The sequence below is a fragment of the Carassius auratus genome, chromosome 10, assembly GCF_003368295.1.
Source record: "Carassius auratus strain Wakin chromosome 10, ASM336829v1, whole genome shotgun sequence".
Classification (NCBI taxonomy): Eukaryota; Metazoa; Chordata; class Actinopteri; order Cypriniformes; family Cyprinidae; genus Carassius; species Carassius auratus.
In genome coordinates this window covers 8,959,915-8,982,550 of record NC_039252.1, presented here as the reverse complement: position 1 = coordinate 8,982,550, position 22,636 = coordinate 8,959,915, and the positions used below count along the sequence as shown (strand labels likewise).

Genomic DNA, 22,636 nt, shown 5'->3' with positions numbered 1-22,636 from the left:
TGACGTAGGATGAGATGACAAATGTGGAGAAAGACACGGCACGTTTTATTATGGATGTATGCACTTTATTTGACATCTCGTGTACTGTTGAAAAAAAAAAAAAAACATCCACCAACTGCATTTATAATGAATTGAAGAGCAAGCAAGGACATTTTTTTATATAACTCAGAATGGATTTGAAAAAAGAAGTCGTATACACCTACACTAGGATGCCTCGAGGGTGAGTAAAACACAGGCTAATTTTCATTTTTGGGTGAACTAACTATTGAAGGCACTATACATGAACAGAATGGTCTATCAGAAAAAAATATTAATTAAATTTTAAGGTTAAGACATACAGTATATACATTTTAGTTCCTCTAAAGAGATGTTTGTCATTTTTTCCAAATTGTTGAAAATGGCTGGAGAGTCCAATAATCTTACTTCTTTAGTTCTCCATTTGAATAATTGTCAATATTTTATGCTTGTGTGGTTTTAGATTGCCCGGGGGTGTGGATATAAGGAACCAAGTAAGTAAATGATCTGGACTTTGGTGTATTGCTGCTTACATGCATGCCTGTTAACTGTACTGCTAAGTGACTTTACAACAAATAATTTGCCTTGAGATTGAATAAATAGGTGTAACATTAATTTTGCCTAAAGTTCAAAGTGCCTCTCAGACTGATGTGGATGTGAAGAAGCCTCAAGAATCAAGTGCTGTGGTCCTGGAGAACCTTCCCGATGATGTTAACCAAGATGTTTTGACTCTTTTGGTGGAGAACATCAGCAGACTTCCTGAGAATGACTTTAGCATGGAATTAATACCAGAATTAAGAAAAGCTGTTGTGACCTTTAAAAATACCAATGGTAAGTTCTACTGTAAAGTATGCATTTATTTGTTTGTTTTATCATCATTTAAACATGTTTTACATGTTTAGCTTTATTGCATTAAAAGTTAATTTAGCTTAATGTTGATTACATGGCACATGATAATCTTTTTTGGATGGAGGAAACAGTTTGTATGTGAAAATTAGATTTTTGATAACATTACAGCTTACAGTTACAGTACATGTTGTTGTTGTGACTTTATTAAACATATCTGGAAAATATTTTTTATTGTTATGATTTATTAATTTATTTATTTTTTATAGCTGCAGAAAAGTTCCTTGAGGACAGCAGGACACATGAAAAGTTCAAGAAGAATAATCTGAGAGCCCGTGCACTGGAGAGAAGCACATGTGTGCGAGTGGAGGTTCTTCCAGCTGAGGCCAACAACAACAAGATGCTGCTGGAACTGTATTTTGAGAAATTGGGTGGTCCAGTAGAAGAAGTTATCACAATTCCAGCAGAGCAAGCAGCCATTATTACTTTTAAAGGGGAAGAAGGTAAACACATTTGCAATTGCTGATAGTATTTGCTGTTACAGTTCCAGATTTGCTAACACTTCTTTGCCTCCTTTTGTCACCACCAACATATTCATTGTATCTGTAACTTTTATTCTTTTCCAGCCAATGAGAGAGTTTTGAAGCAAGAGCCTATTATCTGTGATGTTCCAGTCAAGATATATCCCTACTTTAAATCACTGGATACAGTCTTGTATGGTGGCAACAGGCCACAACTGAAGCTGCCTGAACCCATTACAGTCAGTGTACATTCTGCCATCAGAGAGTTCATCCTCAAGAAAGGACAGATTTCCTCCATTAAAGATCAGATGAGCTCACACTTCTGCCAAATAAACATGGACAAACCTGAAGTTTTGCTCAGTCCTGATCCAGCATTACTGAAACAGAAAGGAGTTACCAGAAGACACATTGATGGCTGGAGTAAGAATGCAATTGATACCTTCAAAAAAATCATCTCAAACTACACAATATCTGAGTGGCCCGTGTCACACGCCTTGTGGTCAAAAGTGGAAAGTGATGTTAGGAAAGCAGTGAAAGATCAGGTATTTATACATTTGGATGACTCCAAAGGTGTGCTGACACTGACAGGTATGACCCATGAGATAAATGGATTGAAACCCATCATGGATACATTTTTAGGAGGAGCAACAAGTAAAATGGAGAAAGAGAAGAACAGTGTGACAGAGTATTTGGAGATTTCTCCTGCCATGTACTCTCTACTTGAACAAGATGGCCTGAAGGCTGTTTCTTCACATCTGCACATTGACTACAACACAAAAATGAATAGATTAGTTTTATCAGGGCTTCGTACAGAAACTCATGCCATCAAAAATTGGGTTCATGAGAAGAAAATAAATATGAAACAGAAGTCCTTACAGATTAACTCTTCAATCCTGGAGTTCTTGAGATCAGTGGACTGTGATGAAATGTCCAGAGATCTCTTCATATCTCATGGAATAACTGCTGTCTACACAATCGAAAATGAAGATGTTGTTGTGATTGGAAGCACAGAAAGAGCACTTAAAGAGGCAGAGAAGAGGATAAATACAGTTCTTATAACCAAAGACCTCACAGTAGAAGATCAAGGTGTCCTTGAAATGCCAGCGTGGCAGGATCTCATAAAACAGCTGGAAAAGTCATTTGGTACTTTCAAAAAGAGATCTGTGTTTGTAAACGTCTCTAAAAAAAGAGACAAAGTAACAATGACTGGATTCAGAGAACCAGTGATGGAGGTCAGTGAGGACTTAGAAAGTTTCATCAAAAAACACACTAGAATTGAAGAAACTGTTCGTGTCAAATCACTTGCGGTTTCAGAATACATAAAAGTCCGAAAATCACAAGACTTGCAGAATTTCGTCAAATCTAATGAGGTAAAAGTGAGTTTTGATCCAAAGAGCCCCCGGATCAAACTTTCTGGAGAGCGTGCATTTGTCCAGCCAGCTGTGACTCTATTTAAAAAGTTGACAGATGGTCTCTGCACAGACACACTGATAATTAAAAAGGCAGGAGCAAAGAAGTACTTCATGGAGCAGGGTAAAATGATGCTCTCAATGCTGATAAAGGAAAAAAGATTTGTGGTGGTTCTTCAGCAAGATGACATGCTGGAAGAGGAGGAAGATGAATTTACTGAATGTAGTTTTGAAGATATTGGCCAGGTCTTATGTGAGGTTCGAATACCAGGTGGACTAACTGTTACTGTCAGGAAGGCAGACCTTTGCAAGATCAGTGTTGATGCTGTGGTCAATGCTGCTAATGAAGATCTGAAGCACACTGGTGGTGTAGCTTTAGCACTTCTTCAAGCTGCTGGACCAACTCTGCAGCAATATTGTGATCTACACACAGAAGTAAATGGGCCTCTGAAGCCTGGAGATGCCTTCATCACTGACGCTGGTCGTCTTCCCTGTAAATATGTGGTGCACGCTGTTGGACCTCGCTTCAGCGAATCAGACAGACGTACCACTGTGCAACGCCTGAGACGTGCTGTGAGGGAAAGTCTGAACCAAGCTTCAAGGAAAAACTGCTCTTCCATTGCAATTCCAGTTATTAGCTCAGGGATATTTGGTTGTCCTCTTGATCTTTGCACTGAATCGATCGCCAAGGAGCTGTGTGATTACATTGAATATCATAAACACAGAGGCTCCGATAGCACATTAACTGAAATTCACTTGGTTGACAATAATGACAGAACTGTGAATGCCATGACTCAAGCTGTCATTAAAGAGTTTGTTGCTTATAACCCTAAAATAACTTTCCTTAATCAAGATAAACTTCATGGTTATAGTAACTATGTACAAGGGTATCATGACAATGGTCCTGGAAACTACAACCAAATTAACCAACAGTTTGAACGTCCCAAAAGCCATGGAGACTTTGAAGAAAAACCGCACTCAATGTTAAGTGTTCTTGAGACCAAAACTACACAAGAGGGACTAAAAATCAATCTTAGTAAAGGGAATATCCAGGATGCACATGTAAGTGAATGATAGTAATGGCAAGAAATACAGTAAAATAAAATATATTTAAAAGGATAGTTTATTCATAATCAAAAGTCCATCATTTACTCACACTCATGTTATTCAAAAAGAGAATTTAAATTTTTATTTTTCTCAACTATCCTGATCTATGAACTATTTAAAGACACAGTCTTTGATAAAAGGCTTATAAAGTATACCGGTATAAGTACAGTGAAATATGAGAATCAAAGGATGACCAGTTTCTGAAAAAGAAGTGTCTGATTTGTTTCTTCTGCAGGCTGATGTAATTGTAAACACTATATCGGAGGACTTGGACCTCAGAAAAGGTGCCGTCTCCAAAGCTCTCCTACAGACTGCTGGTCATCAGCTCCAGTCAGAAATCACCAGAGCTTCTCACTCAAACAATATGAATTATGGTGAAATGCTCATCACAAATGGTTATAAACTGAAATGTAAAAAAGTCTTCCATGTAGTTTGCCCATTTTGGAAACAAGGCTCAGAACATAAGGTGAGAAAAACAATAAAATATAAAATTGCAGTTGAAATATAACAAAGTTGTCAATAACCCGGTTACTGCTGACTGTTTTTAGGATTCAATTATATTGCAAATGTACCTGATATGTAGGCTTCACTTATTTTCTTTAAATATTAAAATATATATATGTATTTACATTTTAAAAGGTACTCTCTCAGATCATTAAAGATTGCCTGAAAAAAGCAGAAAGCTGTAGAATGGCTTCAGTCGTCTTCCCGGCTATTGGGACTGGGAATCTTGGTTTTCCTAAAGATCTGGTGGCCAGAATCATGCTGACAGAAGTCCAGGGACTTAAGCCTACAAATCTTCGAGAGGTAACCGTGATTGTACACCCTTCTGACAAGGAGAGTGTAGAGGTGAGTGTCAAAAATAGATTCATGAACCATAAAAACACAAAGAGTATGACCAATGTTTGCACTTTTATTGTTTAAACTCTAAACTTGCTTGTGTTATCTTAAATATTTCTGTGCTTTACCTATTAGTGCTTTATCAGCATCTTTAGACATGGGATTCAGGGTCAAACACATCGACATGACCTGCCTAAAAATACAATTTCTGGTAAATCAGCTCAGAGATCTGGTAACACTTTCTGATGTCCATCAAACTTATTTTAAAAAAAAACATTTTGTTTAAATATTTATTCTAATAACAAAGGTATGTAACAAGATATATATAAAATAGTGACAAGAGAAATTCAAGCAGAAAATTCTATAGATTTTCCATACATTTTTTATGTTTTTCTTTAGAGTTTGGTTGCAAAGTCTTCTCTCCCTCTCTTGGGGTCCATGTTATGCAGCTGGATCAGGTGACTCTGATGGTTTCATCAGGAGACATAACTAAAGAAAAAACTGATGCCATTGTCAACTCCTCAAATCAGACATTTTCACTGAAAGCAGGTTAATACAACTTACATGTTTCAGTGAAAAATTTATAATTATCTGTCACATTTGAAGAGAATTGTTCTATTTCTCTTTGCAATCCAGGAGTATCCAAGGCCATTTTAGATGCTGCTGGAGTACAAGTGGAAAAAGAATGTTCACAGATTGGTTTGTATTCTTTTAAATTTACTCTTTCTTTTAGTTGATGGACTTTTATTTATTTATTTATTGAAGATATTATTATATATATATATATATATATATATATATATATATATATTTTGCATATACTTCAAGAGAGATCTAATGAATTTTAGATGCTTTTGTAAATGTAGTGCACATGTTTCAATAGTGAGATCATCAAACAGGCGGCTAACAGAGATTGTGACTTCAGCCGGGCGACTTCCATGTAGAAACATCATCCATGTTATTGGACGCAACAGTCCATCTGAAATTAAGGATGTTGTTTTTTCTGTTCTGAAGATATGTGAGGCACGCCAAATTACTTCTGTTGCCTTCCCAGCTCTTGGCACTGGTAAGACACGTTGTGTGAATTTTTTTTTTTTTTTTTTTTTTTTTTACATATGTAAGGGAAACAGGTCAATTTAGCTCATAGGGAATCATTTAAGATTTTAAAGGGAATTTGAACAGAATCACTGTTATACGGCTGATTACTGAGACGGCCAGCGATTCATTGAATGAGCCTTATAACATCAACTCTGCAATGGATATTAATATCCAAAGTATAGTGAAAACACTATTAATTAGCAGAGGAACAAGATCGGCAGTTTAAGACATTAACTTGTAAGCACAAAACACAAGATACTTCTCTTTTCAATATGAATAAGGCTTTATTAGATAAATCTAAGACATATAGACTAATCTAACACATAAACACATGCACTCACACATTCACACAAGTTGCAGGAAGAGAGAAAGTTAAAAAAAGAATGAGTTTAAAAGAATGAAAATGTGAAAATCCATGTTTACAGCAATATGTGAAATTGCATAGACATGAACAACCATCGATCCCTTAATTAATCCCCGTACTGAGTTCCTCAATGAGGTTAAAATTATATTAGATAGCTACACTAGTTTAGATCAGAATCTGGAGGTGGTACGTTACTTGTGTTGTCGTTGAAAAGGGGGTTTCCCGAGGTTGCTGTCAGGCTGGGATTTCAGTAGTCATTGGAGTGACGTCTTGGGAGGCCAGTGGTTTGGCATTGTCTGAAGACACGGAGTTGTGGACTGGTTGCAGTTTTTGGCGGGCACCCGAGGTCAGACTCAGAGACACAGTGTTATAAAAATTCTCAGAACACGAAACTCTCAAAACTGAAAATAAAATAAACTAATGTGAAAGAATAGAAGTAAAGTTTGACGAGACAAGGTGGTGTTTCTTCTCATCGTGGCTAAGTAGCAGCAGGCGTGCAGGCTGAAGAAAATTTGATGGTGTCCTGAGTATTTAAACTGGCCTTTCGGCCACACCTCAGATGTTGTCTTGACCAGTTAGATATTGTCTTTGCTCGGGGTATCATAACTCATATGTTATCTTATCAATCACATGGATGGAAATCCGAATTTTCCCGTTCTTGTAGGGTATAATTTTGGACATGATTCCAATAACAAGAATATGATACATTTGACACATAACTAATGGTCAGAAAAATTTCAAACAAGAATATTCAAACACACACATACTAAACATGAATATGAATCCTTAAGCTATTCAGTAGTTATTAAAAAGACATACACAATGAGCGATTAGAAACATGATAGTCAAATGTGTGGGTTACATATATGATATGGAGTTAAGAAATAGACAGATATTCATTTATAAGTCTTTTTGAGTTCATTTTGGTGAATCTACATCTGTAAAAGACCGTTCCTGTGCCATTCTTTGACATAAGGATGTTCTGTGGAGACCAGATGTTAAAAGGTCCCCTTAGGAATTTCAGTCTGGTTCTTTTTGGGGGAAGTCAATCCAAAGATCTTGTGATCATGATTGCTTTCATGGGTTTACATGTGATGGTCATACTGTGCATCTCTTTGACCATCAGTCTTGATTACTTGCTCCAAATTTGACAATCTCTTTTGAATTGGAATTTTCCATAATTGTTCTTTTGTTCTAATGTTGAAAGCTGTTCAAGCTGCTAGTTAGTGGACTTGGTTCTGAGTGCTGATGATAAGAATTGATTTATAACATCCTGTTGTCTTTCTGTGGAATTTGGCTCCTCATGTTTCAACCATGTTCCCGACTGAACCTTTAATTTGTCTGGTTCAGGTCTGATACTTTACACATAACTGTAATGAGTTTGGTTTTGTTACTTATTGTATAATTACATAAAATGAAGGTTGATTGTGTGATTATTTCTTTATTTATTGAGTTTAATACATAAAAAAATATTTTATGCTTCAGCACTGCCAAGAAAGACCAATGTGTGAAAAAAAAACTAATTACATACAGTATACATAACGCATACAATGCAATATAACATTATGTGATTACCATTTTTTTTTATATATATAATGTGATAGTATTTTATTTTAAAAATGGATCCATTCCTTGTGCCAAGTAGCCCTGCCCCCTACAAAAATTTTTCTAGTCAAAACTTTGTATGTTTATAATAATACAATAACCTAATAAACCATTGTTTAATAAGGAATATACTGATACAAAGAACTGGCAAAAGTAATGATTATAAATGTGTTTGGGGAAAAGAAAACCTTTGAATTATTTGTTAATAGTTGCCAAATGCAGATACTGATCTTCACCTTTAATTAAGAAATGCACCTTGTCATGCAGACTACATAATAAGATAATATTTATTTTTACTCTAATTGTTCCAAAATAACGGCAGTCATTTCAATCTTTCTATAGATTTCTTTCTTATGTCTGTGTGAGGCAAGTAATCCTGTTTATTTTCTCTATTTTACAAAAGCACAACATTTTGGTGTTATTGTAAGTGTACATAGTGTTCCCGTGGCTCAAGTGGTAGAGCATTGTGTTAGCAGCACAAGGTTGTGGGTTTGATTCCCAGGGAACACGCTAGGTAAAAACTGTTAGCCTGAATGCACTGAAAGTTGCTTTGAATAAAAGCGTCTGCTAAATGCATACATTTAATTGAATTTTTATTTTTTTAATTTACATAAATAAAAGCAAAAATATGTATTTTTCTGAATGATGTAGACTATTAGGCTACTCTTATCTGAATGACCAAAAATGACAGATTATTTTAAGTACAGTATATTCCGCAGGAAGAAAACACAAGTTTTGTGCAGGCTCCTCCATGTCATGCAGTAAGCGCAATAATACTCTCATACTTCTCATAAACACTTGATATGCATGTATATAGCGCATATTAATCTAAATTAACCTCAGAGTGAACCGCTGTATATCTGAGAAGCAGCTGTGGCAACCCAAAACAGCAGCTTGGCACATTTGGCCATCAATACACAGAGAGCGAAGGCTTTGGTTTGAGATTGTAAATTGCAAGTAAATATATCCCCAGTGCTTTTTAATGTCATATTGCCTTTGACTCACTCTCTGTGTCTTTGCAGCTCTCTGTGAACAAAGGCATCTGACATGAGCACAGAAAACCGCTTTAGAGGGCCAGTAGTCTTTAAATAAAATAAAATAAAATAAAATAAACACTAAATTCTGTCTAAGTGCCCATTTTTTGCTGAGTTACCTCATAAATTAAAAAGTCCTAAAAGACTGTAAAGAACTGTGTCAGTCATGTGCATCAGTTTTTAAAGAGACAACACCTGCTGCAGTCTGTAATTTATGTATTTTTTTTTATTGATTTTTTTTTTAATGATTCACAGCATTAAAAATTATTACTGATATTTTATGTGAATTATTCACTACTCTTTCCTTTTGTCTCAATTTTTCTAGGTCAAGGATGTCAAAATCCAGCTAATATTGCAGATGCAATGGTTGTTGCAGTTGCTGAATTTGTGAAGAAAAAGAAACCAGTGCATGTAAAATTTTTGAAGTTTCTTATATTCCAGACGAATATGGTGGAAGACTTTCACCAAAGCATGATCAGACAATCTGGTGAGAAAATAGAAGAGGATAAAAGTCTGTTTACCAAGATTATTTTTTTTAAAGTAGGATAATTCCATCCATTCTTATCTTTTGTAAAATACAGTAATTCATCATTCTGTTTTTTTTTTTTTTTTTTTTCTTTCTTTGGGTGGAAATTCAGAATCTCCCAGAAATGAAGAGTTTGTGATGGTGGTAGAAGATATTGAGCCAGCTGTGTTTCATCTCTGTGGTGAGACACCAAAGGACCTAAGTGAAGCCAGAGACATGATCAACAGCATGATTATTGAAAACAATGCTGAAGACACCTACTGGTCAAGACAGCGTAAATACAACAATTCAAGCCAATAATGGCTTGAATGAAACAACAACATTATGTATTTTTCTTTGCTTTATGTAACACCATTATTTACTGTAGTTGTAATACCACGTATTAAAAAAAAAATCATTTAATAGGCCTACCCATGTTATTTGGATTTGTTGTTTATAATTATTTTGGATGGTTTAGGCAATTTCCTCCTTATGTCCTCGACTTTAATCTGTGATGTCCATAACAAATGCTTGATTTGGAGTTACGAGTTTCCACAGGTGAACTTGAAGCAATTTAGCCAACTTGGAAATTTTGTTGATATATTTAGCAAAATTTGAGACTACTTTTTTTTTTTTTTTTTTTTTTTTTTTTTTTTTTTAAAGCACCTAGTAACAAATGTAGCTATTTTTTTAAAAGTTTTTTTTTGGGCAACTTTTAGCAACTTTTTTAAAGTGACTCAAATGATAAAAAGGCACATATTTTCATTTTAATTACACAAAAAGAGGAAGCATCAAATGTGCATTAAGTTGCTATAGTCCCAATTGGTCAATAATAAATGCACATTTATGATACAGCATGTTATTAGCTTGTATATAACTATTGTTCAGTTAAAACCTGAAAAGGTACTAGTCATTTTCTGCTAGGATGTTATCCATTAAGTTGTAACCCTGTAACCTTAAAACACAAAATGCAGTGTGGAATTTAAAAGCACAGGTAAAACACTTGCAAAATAAATAAATACGGATTGCTCATTCACATTGAGTCCTATTTTACAGACTTTTTTTGTAGCACACTAACTACCAGTACACTGCTTAAAACTATAATTTCTCAGAACGTGCAGTTTTACTAGTTGATAAGAACATACAAAAAGTGTGTAGCTAACTGTTCAATAATTCAATGTTGTCATAAGACTGATCATAAAAATGTTAACTATGTTACTTTTACAATTTAAAATATGTTATGCTTATCATATTTTTAGGAACAAATATGTTTTTCAATGAGATTTGAGTAATCTCGTTGCGTATTCTACGCAAAAACGCTGTGTTGTGTCACAGTTATGTAATGACGTCATCACGCAATGACATTACAATGTCATTTAGCAACGTTTCGAAACAATACATTTGCTAAAAACTGACTTGGCAAGAGCCAAGTAGCAGACTGTTTTGTCTTAAGCCTATACACTACTGTGTTTATCAGCTGATTAAGGGTCAACGTTTATATAATAATCGCACTGCTGTCGTGCCTGAGAGAGAGAGAGATAGAGAGAGAGAGAGAGAGAGAGAGAGAGAGAGTTTCACAGTAAACTTACGCAGAAACAAAAGTGAAAGTGAGGGCGTGATCAGCTATATAAACTCTGACTCGCAACAAGCCATTTCCTAGTTGTTCAGAAGGATCGCGATGGATGGATATTTTCCCATCATTGTAGAGGGAGACTGGGGGCCTGAACACGTTAAAAGTGTGAAAAATAAACTTCAGATTTACTTCCAGAGTAAGAAGAAGTCTCAAGGAGGAGACTGCGTCGTGCAATATGATGACGGAAATAACTCCGCCACGATTCTGTTCAAATCGTCTGACAGTAAGTACTGAACACAAAAGCACAGGTTGACACATTTTTGTCATTAAGCTTTCCAGACGCCTGAGATAACTAAGGGCTCAAATACTAAGTGCGAAAAACTCGAAGTTAATCTGTGAATGTTAACGTTAAAATTGGCCTGTCATAACTAACAAGGCCAGCGGACCAATGGCAAAGTTAGACAAAAGTTAAACAGATTTAAACTTTAAATATTCGTGTCAAAACAATGTCAGGTTATATTAAGGCTACATTAAGAAACAAGCCCTTGGGTTAAATAAATAAATACAAATAATATGAAAACAGTAAAAACATTGACAACACTATATTTTAATGTGTCCTTGTTATATAGTTACAATAATATTGCATTTATTGTTTTACATGTAACAGCAATCCCTGTAATAAGGACACCTTAACATGAATGTACTGTACATATAACAAGAACACATTAAAATAAAGTGTGACAAAAATAATATATATTTGATAAAGATATATAAAAAAAAACATTTACCTACAATATAAAAAAATATACACCTATATACAGTAAACAAACAAAAAAAATTACATACATACATACACACACACACACACACAGACACATATATATATATATATATATATATATATATGTTTTACTGTATATAGGTGTATGTTTTTTATATTGTAGGTAAATGTTTATACATACATATATATATATATATATATATATATATATATATATATATATATATATATATATATATATATATAAATACCAATATAACACCAAAACATGTATAAACATAAGCATATATACCAATATAACACCAATATTGGTTCTTCCTGTGTCTGTTTCCATATGTCAGCACTTCTCTTAAGAAAACACTTGTAGCTCTGTTCTGTTGTTTCTTTATCCTGAAATCACAGATCAGTTATTATAAATATTTGTTTATCAAGCAATAGCCTACCAGTTTCACTTAATTTTAGTTTGTGTGCCATGAAAACAGAACAAAATATGACAATGTCAACGTCCCTGTTAATGCACAATTTTAGTTTCTTTAGGACAGTAGACAAGCACATTCTGGCTGTGTTAATTAAGACATCAGTTATCATTGTGTTTCTTTGGTAATATGTTCATGTAAAGATACAGTTTTGCCTTGTTAAGACAAAACATTTAAACATGTCTCTGAACTCACACACATTCTGGCCATGTTCAAACATGTAACACTTTTCAAAGCAAATATACCAATAGATTTACCCACATTATAATCCTTTATTTAATTCACTGCATGATATACTGTGTTAGAGTATATCTAACACAGTACTTATTAATATTGCAGTGTAAGCTAAAGGGGTCATATGATGTGATTGAATTTTTTTTCTTTCTCTTTGGAGTGTAATAGGCTCTTGGTGCATAATGAACTTCTCTAAAGTTTCAAAGACTAAAGCCTCAAATCCAAAGATATATTCTTTGTAAAAGTTAAGACTTGTCAACACCCCCTTAAAAGGCTCATTTTAACATGCCCCCCACATCTCTATGTCACTATGTGGGAAGATTTGCATAACGCCGCCCAGATGCTCACACTGAAAGAAGGCGTACCTTTTATTCTCATTGTAGTATTGTTGTTGCCGCCGCCATTTAGTATAGACACTGTGTGTTTGGTTGTGAAAGCAAAACTACTTTGTTTGGCCTTCCAAAAGAGGATGATATTGGCTTTGTCATGCATGGAGCTGATCCATGCTGGTCGCTGAGGAAATACATTAACTTTGCACTGTGGATCGCCGGATCGGCTTTCAATGTGGATGAAGTGGAGTCTAGCCCGGGATTGTCACATGTGGTTGTTGCAAGCTGGTTCGTAGAATCTGCAGGTTGCAACGTTCTCAATCCCGCTCGCCTCTGCTCACTCAAGCCGGACTCTGCTCACTCTAGCTAGGCTCACTCTAGGCCTCCGGCATCCGCTAACTCAAGGCCACTGTGTCTGATGCTGTTTCATTGAGAAAGCGAAGCTCCTTTGTTTGGCCTTCCAAAAGAGGACACAACTAAAAATCATGTTTATATCAAGTTTATAAAGGGGGATAATTTCTGTCACATGCTTGAGGCATTCAGCCAATCACAATGTGCTGGATAGCTGGCCAATCACAGCACACTTCGCTTTTTAGATTGATGAGCCTGGTAAAAATCAACGTGTTTTTTAGAAGGCGGGGCACTGAGGAGAAACAATAATGTACAGTGTGGAAAATAATGCGTTTTTTTAACCTTAAAGCGGATAAACACATTTCATTACACCAAATACACAAAATAATGTTCTTTTTAGCAGCATCATATGACCCCCTTTAAGATTTTTCTACCTGATCGTTGAACTAAACAACTACAAAGGCCATGACAAATGATGACATAAGACTGACATCACACATACGAATGCATTATCCTCATGAACAAATAAATCATCTGATGTTTGCATACTTGAATAACAGTGTACCATTAAGATGTCCTTCATGAATAAACATGATGTCTGAGGTATATACCAATGTACAGTCGTAGTATCAAATACAGTAATTTCATTGGCTGCTATGTGTGTTGTCACATTAGCATGGACAAAACGGACAAAATCTAATTTCATGTGTTCTGTTTAAATAAATAAATCTGTGATAAATAAACTTGCCTTTCAGACAAATTATGAGGAAAACCTTTTCAAAACTATAATATAGGCCAATGTCACATCATTGTTAATCATCACATAATCACGTTGGCTAATATCACATAACATGATCTACATTATTCCTTACTGTGATGTTTTCTAAGTGTTGTGATGTACAGTATCTGACTAAGTATGATTGTTTGTGTTTAAGTCCAAGATAGCGTGCTCTCAAAGGCAGAACACGTTATTACTATTGACAATCAGAAAATCAAGTTGAAAGTGTACAAACCCAGTGATGCAGAGGAACAGGCAGACAGCACTGCACAACAAGTGAGTATATTTGTTACAAAATACAGAATTAATACCATGCTTTAACAATCAAACCTCAGATGAGTGGCTCTGTAAATCAAACCCTTTAGATTGCATGAAGTCACTATACATGAACAGAATGGTCTATCATAAGATAAATTAAGATTAATTCCGTTTTATGGTTGCAATATATCTGTATTTTAGAGTTTCTCTAAGAAGATGGTTGTCATTTCTTCATATTGTTGAAAAGGTTGGAGCAGAGAGACCAGTTAACTAAACCTACTTGTTTAGTTCTCCATAATTGTAAATGCTTTACATTTGTGTGATTTCAGAAAGAGCAGGCATGTGGATATCAGGAACAAAGTAAGTAAATCATCTGAACTTTGGTCTGTGGTTGCTTACGTCTATGTAATCTTTATTGGTTAAGTTATTGTAATGTTATTGCAGAAAGTACTAAATAACATTCATTTTTTATAGTACATATATAAGTTATGCTATATACCTGTAGTTAATAATTGATACAAAATATTATTTTGTTTGTTAACTGTAGCTTTTATTTTGCCTTAAGATCAAAGTGCCTCTCAGACTGATGCAGATGTGAAGAAACCTCAAGAGTCAAGTGCTGTGGTCCTGGAGAACCTTCCAGATGATGTTAATCAAGATGTTTTGACTCTTCTGGTGGAGAACATCAGCAGTCTTTCTGAAAATGATTTTAGCATGGAATTTATACCAGAATTAAGAAAAGCAATTGTGACCTTTAAAAATCCCAGTGGTAAGTTACCCTATAAAATATACATTTTTTAAATCATAATTTAAACAATTAAATTGAGAAACAAATGTTACTTAACAGCTGCAGAAAAGTTCCTTGAGGACAGCAGGACACATGACAAGTTCAAGAAGAATAATCTGAGAGCCCGTGCACTGGAGAGAAGCACATGTGTGCGAGTGGAGGATCTTCCAGCTGAGGCCAACAACAACAAGATGCTGCTGGAACTGTATTTTGAGAAATTGGGTGGTCCAGTAGAAGAAGTTATCACAATTCCAGCAGAGCAAGCAGCCATTATTATTTTTAAGGAGGAAGAAGGTAAATACATAAATACAGCTGCTAAAAGTCTTTGCTATTATAGTTAAGACTAGACTAAGTCAAACTTCTTCAACTAAGTAAAACTTGTCAATATCAATGCATTGATTCACTATGCCTACATATTTCATTTTTTTCAGTTAAAGAAAGAGTTTTAAAGCAAGACATTAACATCTGTAATGTTCCAGTCAAGATATATCCCTACTTTAAATCACTGGATACAATCTTGTATGGTGGCAAAAGACCCAATTTGAAGCTGCCTGAACCCGTTACAGTCAGTGTACATTCTGCCATCAGAGAGTTCATCCTCAAGAAAGGGCAGATTTCTTCCATTAAAGACCAGATGAGCTCACACTTCTGCCAAATAAACATGGACAAACCTGAAGTTTTCCTTAGCCCTGATCCAGCATTACTGAAACAGAAAGGAGTTACCAGAAGACACATTGATGGCTGGAGTAAGAATGCAACTGATGCCTTCATGAAAATGATCTCAAACTACACAACATCTGAGTGGCCCGTGTCACACGCCTTGTGGTCAAAAGTGGAAAGTGATGTTAAGGAATTAGTGAAAGATCAGGTTTTCATAGATTTAGATGTATCTAAAGGGGTGCTGACACTGGCAGGAATGACCCATGAGATAATTGGACTGAAATCCATAATGGAGAAAATTTTAGAGAGAGCTACAAACCAAATGGAGAGAGAGAAGAACAGTGTGACAGAGAACGTTGAAATTTCTCCCGAGATGTACTCTCTGCTTGAACAAGATGGTATGAAAAGTGCTAAGGATGTTTCTCCAGACCTGCACATTGACTACAACAAAAAAAATAACAGATTAGATTTATCAGGTCTTCATACAGAAATTCTCATTTTCAAGAACTGGGTCCTTGAGAAGAAAATAAATATGAAACAGAAGTCCTTACAGATTAACCGTTCAATCCTGGAGTTCTTGAAATCAGTGGACTCTGATGAAATGTCCAGAGATCTCTTCATATCACATGGAATAACTGCTGTCTACACAATTGCAAATGAAGATGTTGTTGTGATTGGGAGCACAGAAAGAGCACTTAAAGAGGCAGAGAAGAGGATAAATACAGTTCTTATAACCAAAGACCTCACAGTAGAAGATCAGGGTGTCCTTCAAATGCCAGCATGGCAGGATCTTAAAAAACAATTGCAAGAATTGTTCAATACTTCCAAAAAGACATCTGTGATTATACATTTATCTAAACAGAGAGACAAGGTTATGGTGACTGGATTCAGAGAACCAGTGATGGAGGTCAGTGAGAATTTAAGATGTTTCATTGAGGAACACACTAGAATTGAAGAAACTGTTCGTGTCAAATCACATGCAGCGGCTGTATTCATACAAGTTCGAAAGTCACAAGACTGGCATCATTTGATTAAATCTGATGAGGTGAAAGTCCTTTTTGATTCAAAGAGACCCCGGATCAAACTGTCTGGAGAGCGTACATTTGTCCAGCCAGCTTTGACCTTCTTTAAAAGGTTGGTGGATAGTCTCTGCATGGACACACTGATAATTAAAAAGGCAGGAGCAAAGAAGTACTTCATGGAGCAGGGTAAAATGATGCTCTCGATGCTGTTGAAGGAAAAAGGATTTATGGTGGTTCTTCAGGAAGATGACATGCTGGAAGAGGAGGAAGATGAAATTACTGAAGGTAGTTTTTCAAATATTGGCCAGGTCTCTTGTGAGGTTCAAATACCAGGTGGACTAACTGTTACTGTCAGGAAGGCAGACATTTGCAAGATCAGTGTTGATGCTGTGGTCAATGCTGCTAATGAAGATCTGAAGCACATTGGTGGTGTAGCTTTAGCACTTCTCCAAGCTGCTGGACCAAGTCTGCAGCAAATCTGTGACCAACACATAAAAGTAAATGGGCCTCTGAAGCCTGGAGATGCCTTCATCACTGACGCTGGTCATCTTCCCTGTAAATATGTGGTGCACGCTGTTGGACCTCGCTTCAGTGATTCAGACAGACATACTACTGTGCAACGCCTGAGACGTGCTGTGAGGGAAAGTCTGAACCAAGCATCAAGGAAAAACTGCTCCTCCATTGCAATTCCAGTTATTAGCTCAGGGGTATTTGGTTGTCCTCTTGATCTTTGCACTGAATCGATCGCTATGGAGGTGTTTGACTACATTAAATATCATAAACACAGAGGCTCCGATAGCACATTAACTAAGATTCACTTGGTTGACAATAATGACAGAACTGTGAATGCCATGACTCAAGCTGTCAGAAAGGTGTTTGCTGCTTATAACCCCGAAATGACATTCCCTCAAGCCAAACCCCATGGGCATAGTGACTATGGCCAAGGCTATCGTGGAAATGGTCGTGGAAAGTATGGTCAAATAGACCAAGATGTTGAAGTTGTCAAAGTTCGTGATAATAGAGACTTTGAAGGCGAAGAACACAGGAGAAGAGAAGCTTCAAGCTATGGTGGCAGACCAGATATATCTGAAGGATTGAGTAATCTTAAGACCAAAACTACACAAGAGGGACTAAAAATCATTCTGAGCAAAGGGAATATCCAGGATGCAAGTGTAAGTGAATATATGAGATTACTTTTTTATTATAGACACATAAAGATTAGATTTATTTAATTGTTTTGTCTGAATTCCAGTAAAAAGAATCCTAAAAACCTTAATAATAAGAAATATCTACCCGAGAAGGAACCCTTTGAAAAATTCCTCTCCTTTTACAAGTATATCATTTGTTTCTTCTGCAGGCTGATGTCATTGTAAACACTATATCGGAGGACTTGGACCTCAGTAAAGGTGCCGTCTCCAAAGCTCTCCTCCAGACTGCTGGTCATCAGCTCCAGTCAGAAATCACCAGAGCTGCTCGCTCAAACAGTCTGAATTATGGTGAAATGCTCATCACAGATGGTTATAATCTGAAATGTTCCAAGGTCTTCCATGTTGTTTGTCCATTTTGGCATGGTGGACAAAACTCAGCAGATGAGGTGAGACATACATTTAATCAACCTCAGTCAAATGTATCCTTGTTTTTCAATTAATAATTTTTATGTAGAATTTATTAAATTGGATAATGCAAATGTGTCCCATATGTTATCTACATATTAAGATGGTGCTTTCTTAAAAGATAATAGATAATAGATGTATTTATCTACATGTTAAAGGTACTCATTCAGATCATAAGAGATTGCCTGAGAAAAGCGGAAATGCAAGGAATGTCTTCAGTCGTCTTCCCAGCTATTGGGACTGGGAATCTTGGCTTTCCTAAAGATTTAGTGGCCAGAATAATGCTGACAGAAATCCAGAAATCTAATTTTACTAAACTTCAAGAGGTAACTGTGATTGTACACCCTTCTGACAAGGAGAGTGTAGAGGTGGGTGAAATAAATTTGGATTTAATTTAGATATTCTACCATAGTTGCTCATGTTAATGTTATTTTGTATGTTTTTGTGCTTTATGTATTAGTGCTTTACTAGCATCTTTAGACATGGGATTCAGGGTCCCTTCACAAAAGGATCACATCAACATCTCAAGCCTAAAATGAATCTTTTTGCCAAATCAACTTCTGGTAACACTTTCTTATCTGAAGTCCATTACCTTCTCTTTTTTGTTGTCACAAAAATCATATTGAACATTATTATGAATATATTATTTTCTTATAATTAGGGGCTGCTGGCAAAGTCTTCTCTCCCTCTCTTGGTGTGCACACTATGCAGCTGGATCAAGTGACTCTGATGGTTTCATCAGGAGACATAACTAAAGAAAAAACTGATGCCATTGTCAACTCCTCAAATAAGACATTTTCTCTGAAAGCAGGTCAATAAAACTTTGAATGCACGGTTACTAATTTTGATTTCATTTAAAATTAATTTCACATTCAAAGAGAAGTACAATATAAATTCCACTTTTTATTTGCAATCCAGGAGTATCCAAGGCCATTTTAGATGCTGCTGGGGTACAAGTTGAACTAGAATGTTCACAGATGGGTTTGTATACTTTCAAAATAGCCATTTCTTCTAATTTATATCGAAAAAGAGATCTATTAAGCTTAAGATGCTATGAGTTCACATGTTTGTCCAATAGTGGGATCGTCAAACATGCAGCAGACAGAGATTGTGACCTCAGCCGGGCAGCTTCCATGTGGAAACATCATCCATATTATTGGACGCAGTAGTCCATCTGACATTAAGGATGTTGTTATGTCTGTTCTGAAGTTATGTGAGGCACGCCAAATTACTTCTGTTGCCTTCCCAGCTCTTGGCACTGGTGAGAAACCATGTGGATTCCTACTTTTCTACACCTAGTGGTTGCAGTACATTGATGATGTATTTATATACTTGTACTTTTTTGGGTAAATATTTCAAACCCTTTAGGTCAGGGAGGTGCAAAACCAGCTGATGTTGCAGATGCAATGGTTGATGCAGTTGTCGACTTTGTAAAGAAAAAGAAACCGGTGCATGTAAGGCTTGTGAAGTTTCTTATATTCCAGACGAACATGGTGGAAGACTTCCACCAAAGCATGATCAGAAGATCTGGTGAGAAAGTAGAGGAGGATAAAGGTCTGTTTAGCAAAATTAAAGGTCAGTAAAAAATATAATGCTCTTTACATCTTTTCATATGAATAAGTTTAATAATAATAATTAAACCCTTTTTATTTCTATCAAACCTGTAGACTTCTTCTGGTCCGGAAGTTCAGATTCTCCTGCAAATGAAGAGTTTGTAGTGGTTGGTGAAATAATTGAGCCAGCTGTTTTTCAGCTCTGTGGGGAGACACCAAAGGACCTGAGTGAAGCCAAGGACATGATCAACAGCATGATATTACGGGAGCATGTGAGCATCCCAATCCATGATCCAGCCATTGCTAATTTCACCAAAGAGGATGGAGAAACACTGAACGCCATGCAGAGGGAGCTCACAGTCAGTGTCCGGCTTGAGAAGAAAGGCCAAGACTCTGTCATCACACTGGAGGGTCTGACAAGAGACGTTCACACTGCAGACAGTCGTATTCGAAACATGATCAGAAAGGTGGAAAGGAATGAAAACCGAAGGCGTGAGGCCTTTTTCATTAGCAGTGTGATTCAATGGCAATATCAGGAAAATGGACAGAGCAATAAAAACTTTGATATATTGACCAATTATGACCTGGAACAGGGGTTTCAGAACCAACAGCTTTCAGTGAAAATCAAGATTAATAATGTTGAATATGAAGCCGATGTGTTTCGCAAAGTGGCCACAAGGGGGAGACTGAGGATTGAACTGAACAGAATAGATCTGGAAGGTGAGATGATTTTAGTAATAAAAAAACAGAACAATTAGTTATTAGCTGGATATAGTTGTTTGTTAGAAGGCCATTAAAGATACGATTTTGGTCTTGTTTTTATTTTTTTTTCTACAGCTGCAGCTCAAAGATCTTTGCCTTCACACTGGGAGGACATGAAAGGACAGTCAGTTGTTCTTGTAAAACTCACAGCAGGCTCAACAGAATATGCAGAAGTGGAGAAAGATTTCACAAGCACAGGACTATCCAACAGTATCATTACAGTAAGACACTACTGAGAGGGAGTTTTAAAAAGCCCTTTTGTCTATATTTAGTATAATGTTGTGATACTGTTTTGTTCATTTTAATTTGTCTGTAGATTGAAAGAGTCCAAAACGTTGCACTTTGGAGAAATTACATGATCAAAAAGGAGGAACTGGAAGACAAAAACAAACACACAAACAATGAAAGGCGTCTCTTCCATGGCACTGGCCCTGATAAGACCGATCAGATCAACAATCACGGCTTCAATCGCAGCTTCGCTGGCATGCATGGTATCAGTCAGATTCAGTATAAACTTTTTCACTTGCATCTATTTGTATTTTAAATCAACTGACTATTGTTCTTGTTCTGTTTTTAGGAGCTATGTATGGGAATGGTACATATTTTGCTGTGGACCCAAGTTACTCAGCCCGAGGTTACTCTAAACCTGATGTCAACGGACACAAACGCATGTACCTCGCCAGGGTTCTTGTTGGTGATTTCACTCAAGGAAAACCAGGCCTTCCTGTTCCTCCTGCGAAGAGCTCCAGTAGTGCTGATCTCTTTAACAGTGTGACTGATAAAATTAACAACCCAACCATGTTTGTGATCTTCAATGATGTACAGGCTTACCCAGAATACCTGATCACTTTCCAGTAATGATTATGAGATAAGTTTCTGTCAGCTAGGGCTTTTGTTATTTTTGATATACTTGGAGGAATTACAGAATAAGTTTTTAGAATAATCTTTTCTGTTTAAACAGAAACAGAATATATATATATATATATATATATATATATATATATATATATATATATATATATATGTAGATATATATATATTTTTTTATAAATATGAGAGAACCATAATCCTATTTCCTACTTTAGGGGTTTAATCTTATAATTCTCTTTTAACCTTATAGGGTTGATCAGCGATGGGTTTTATCCTGCTAATTTAACATATTGAGTAAAAGCCTACTAAAAAATGGGTTCAAGCTGAGCATTTCTGCTTTACAGGGGATTAAAGTCTGATGAAACATAAAACCATTCTTTGAAACCTACTTCAATAAACTTTTCTCTATAATGTTGCTGTTAACTGCTATTATGACATTTTTTTGTGTGTGTGTTCATGTAAAGAGTATTTGATAAATAAAAAATGTTTTCTTTACAAAATTGTAATTGTACAAGTTTTTTTTTTTTTTTTTTGGTGATTATATCAGTCAGTTCAGCTTTTCAGCATGCATTGATACGAGTATGGATTTATACTTAAGTTTAAGTACGATGTGATCAGTTTATCAGAGCGATGATCACTATTTATCTCTAATGATGTCAAATTGCACCCCCACCTAAAAGGAAAACGTACTCGGTTACAAACGTAACCTCGGTTCCCTGGGATACGGAACGAGTACTGCGTATGGGGAAAAGCTCCTTTTTTCCTCGATACTGAAGCCTTTTTTCAATAACGCAGTGCAACTTCACTGCCATTGGTTTAATCTGTAAACTTTTTTAAACCAATGACAGCGCTGCGGCGATGCAGCACGCCAAAGCCCGCCAAAATGGGTGGGGCGAATGATTATATAAGCAGGCAATCGCCAGAGGAAATCAGGTCATATGACTGAAGCGACGACACTGAACCCGCAGCCTCGTGGCACGGCATATAACGCAGTACTCGTTATGTATCTCAGGGAACCGAGGTTACGTTCGTAACCGAGTACGTTCCCTTTAGATACTTCACTCATACTGCGTATGGGGAATGAATTCAACCACGCCGTGCCACGGTAGGGAACGACAAGACTTATCTTGAACACCCTGCGGTCCAGAGGATAAGTGAGAGGGCCGGAGCCATCGGACCCTTGACGCTACACTGCTAAGAGGGAGCTAGCTCCCTGGAGGTGGTATGATGACGGAGTCTGCTAGA

At 36.2% G+C, this 22,636-nt stretch overlaps 3 protein-coding genes across 3 annotated transcripts; all 3 read left to right on the top strand.

The window, feature by feature from the left end:
- Window positions 1-170: 170 nt before the first annotated feature.
- Window positions 171-4,481, top strand: LOC113109466 (poly [ADP-ribose] polymerase 14-like). The gene is made up of 7 exons (XM_026273029.1): window positions 171-220; window positions 479-509; window positions 660-846; window positions 1,131-1,364; window positions 1,488-3,853; window positions 4,134-4,272; window positions 4,447-4,481. Exons 1-7 carry the CDS (start codon window positions 171-173, stop codon window positions 4,479-4,481), a joined length of 3,042 nt encoding a protein of 1,013 aa, XP_026128814.1.
- Window positions 4,482-4,588: 107 nt separating this feature from the next.
- Window positions 4,589-9,772, top strand: LOC113109465 (poly [ADP-ribose] polymerase 14-like). Its single transcript, XM_026273028.1, has 7 exons — window positions 4,589-4,747; window positions 4,874-4,970; window positions 5,069-5,287; window positions 5,375-5,437; window positions 5,622-5,804; window positions 9,165-9,326; window positions 9,478-9,772. Exons 1-7 carry the CDS (start codon window positions 4,589-4,591, stop codon window positions 9,663-9,665), a joined length of 1,071 nt encoding a protein of 356 aa, XP_026128813.1. The 3' UTR covers window positions 9,666-9,772.
- Window positions 9,773-11,017: 1,245 nt separating this feature from the next.
- LOC113109731 (poly [ADP-ribose] polymerase 14-like) lies at window positions 11,018-21,403 on the top strand. The gene is made up of 17 exons (XM_026273477.1): window positions 11,018-11,200; window positions 14,024-14,142; window positions 14,454-14,484; window positions 14,690-14,893; window positions 14,972-15,205; window positions 15,343-17,765; window positions 17,951-18,187; window positions 18,365-18,574; window positions 18,667-18,769; window positions 18,868-19,017; window positions 19,125-19,187; window positions 19,285-19,467; window positions 19,575-19,781; window positions 19,874-20,479; window positions 20,597-20,742; window positions 20,838-21,012; window positions 21,099-21,403. Exons 1-17 carry the CDS (start codon window positions 11,023-11,025, stop codon window positions 21,377-21,379), a joined length of 5,550 nt encoding a protein of 1,849 aa, XP_026129262.1. The 5' UTR covers window positions 11,018-11,022; the 3' UTR covers window positions 21,380-21,403.
- Window positions 21,404-22,636: the final 1,233 nt, after the last annotated feature.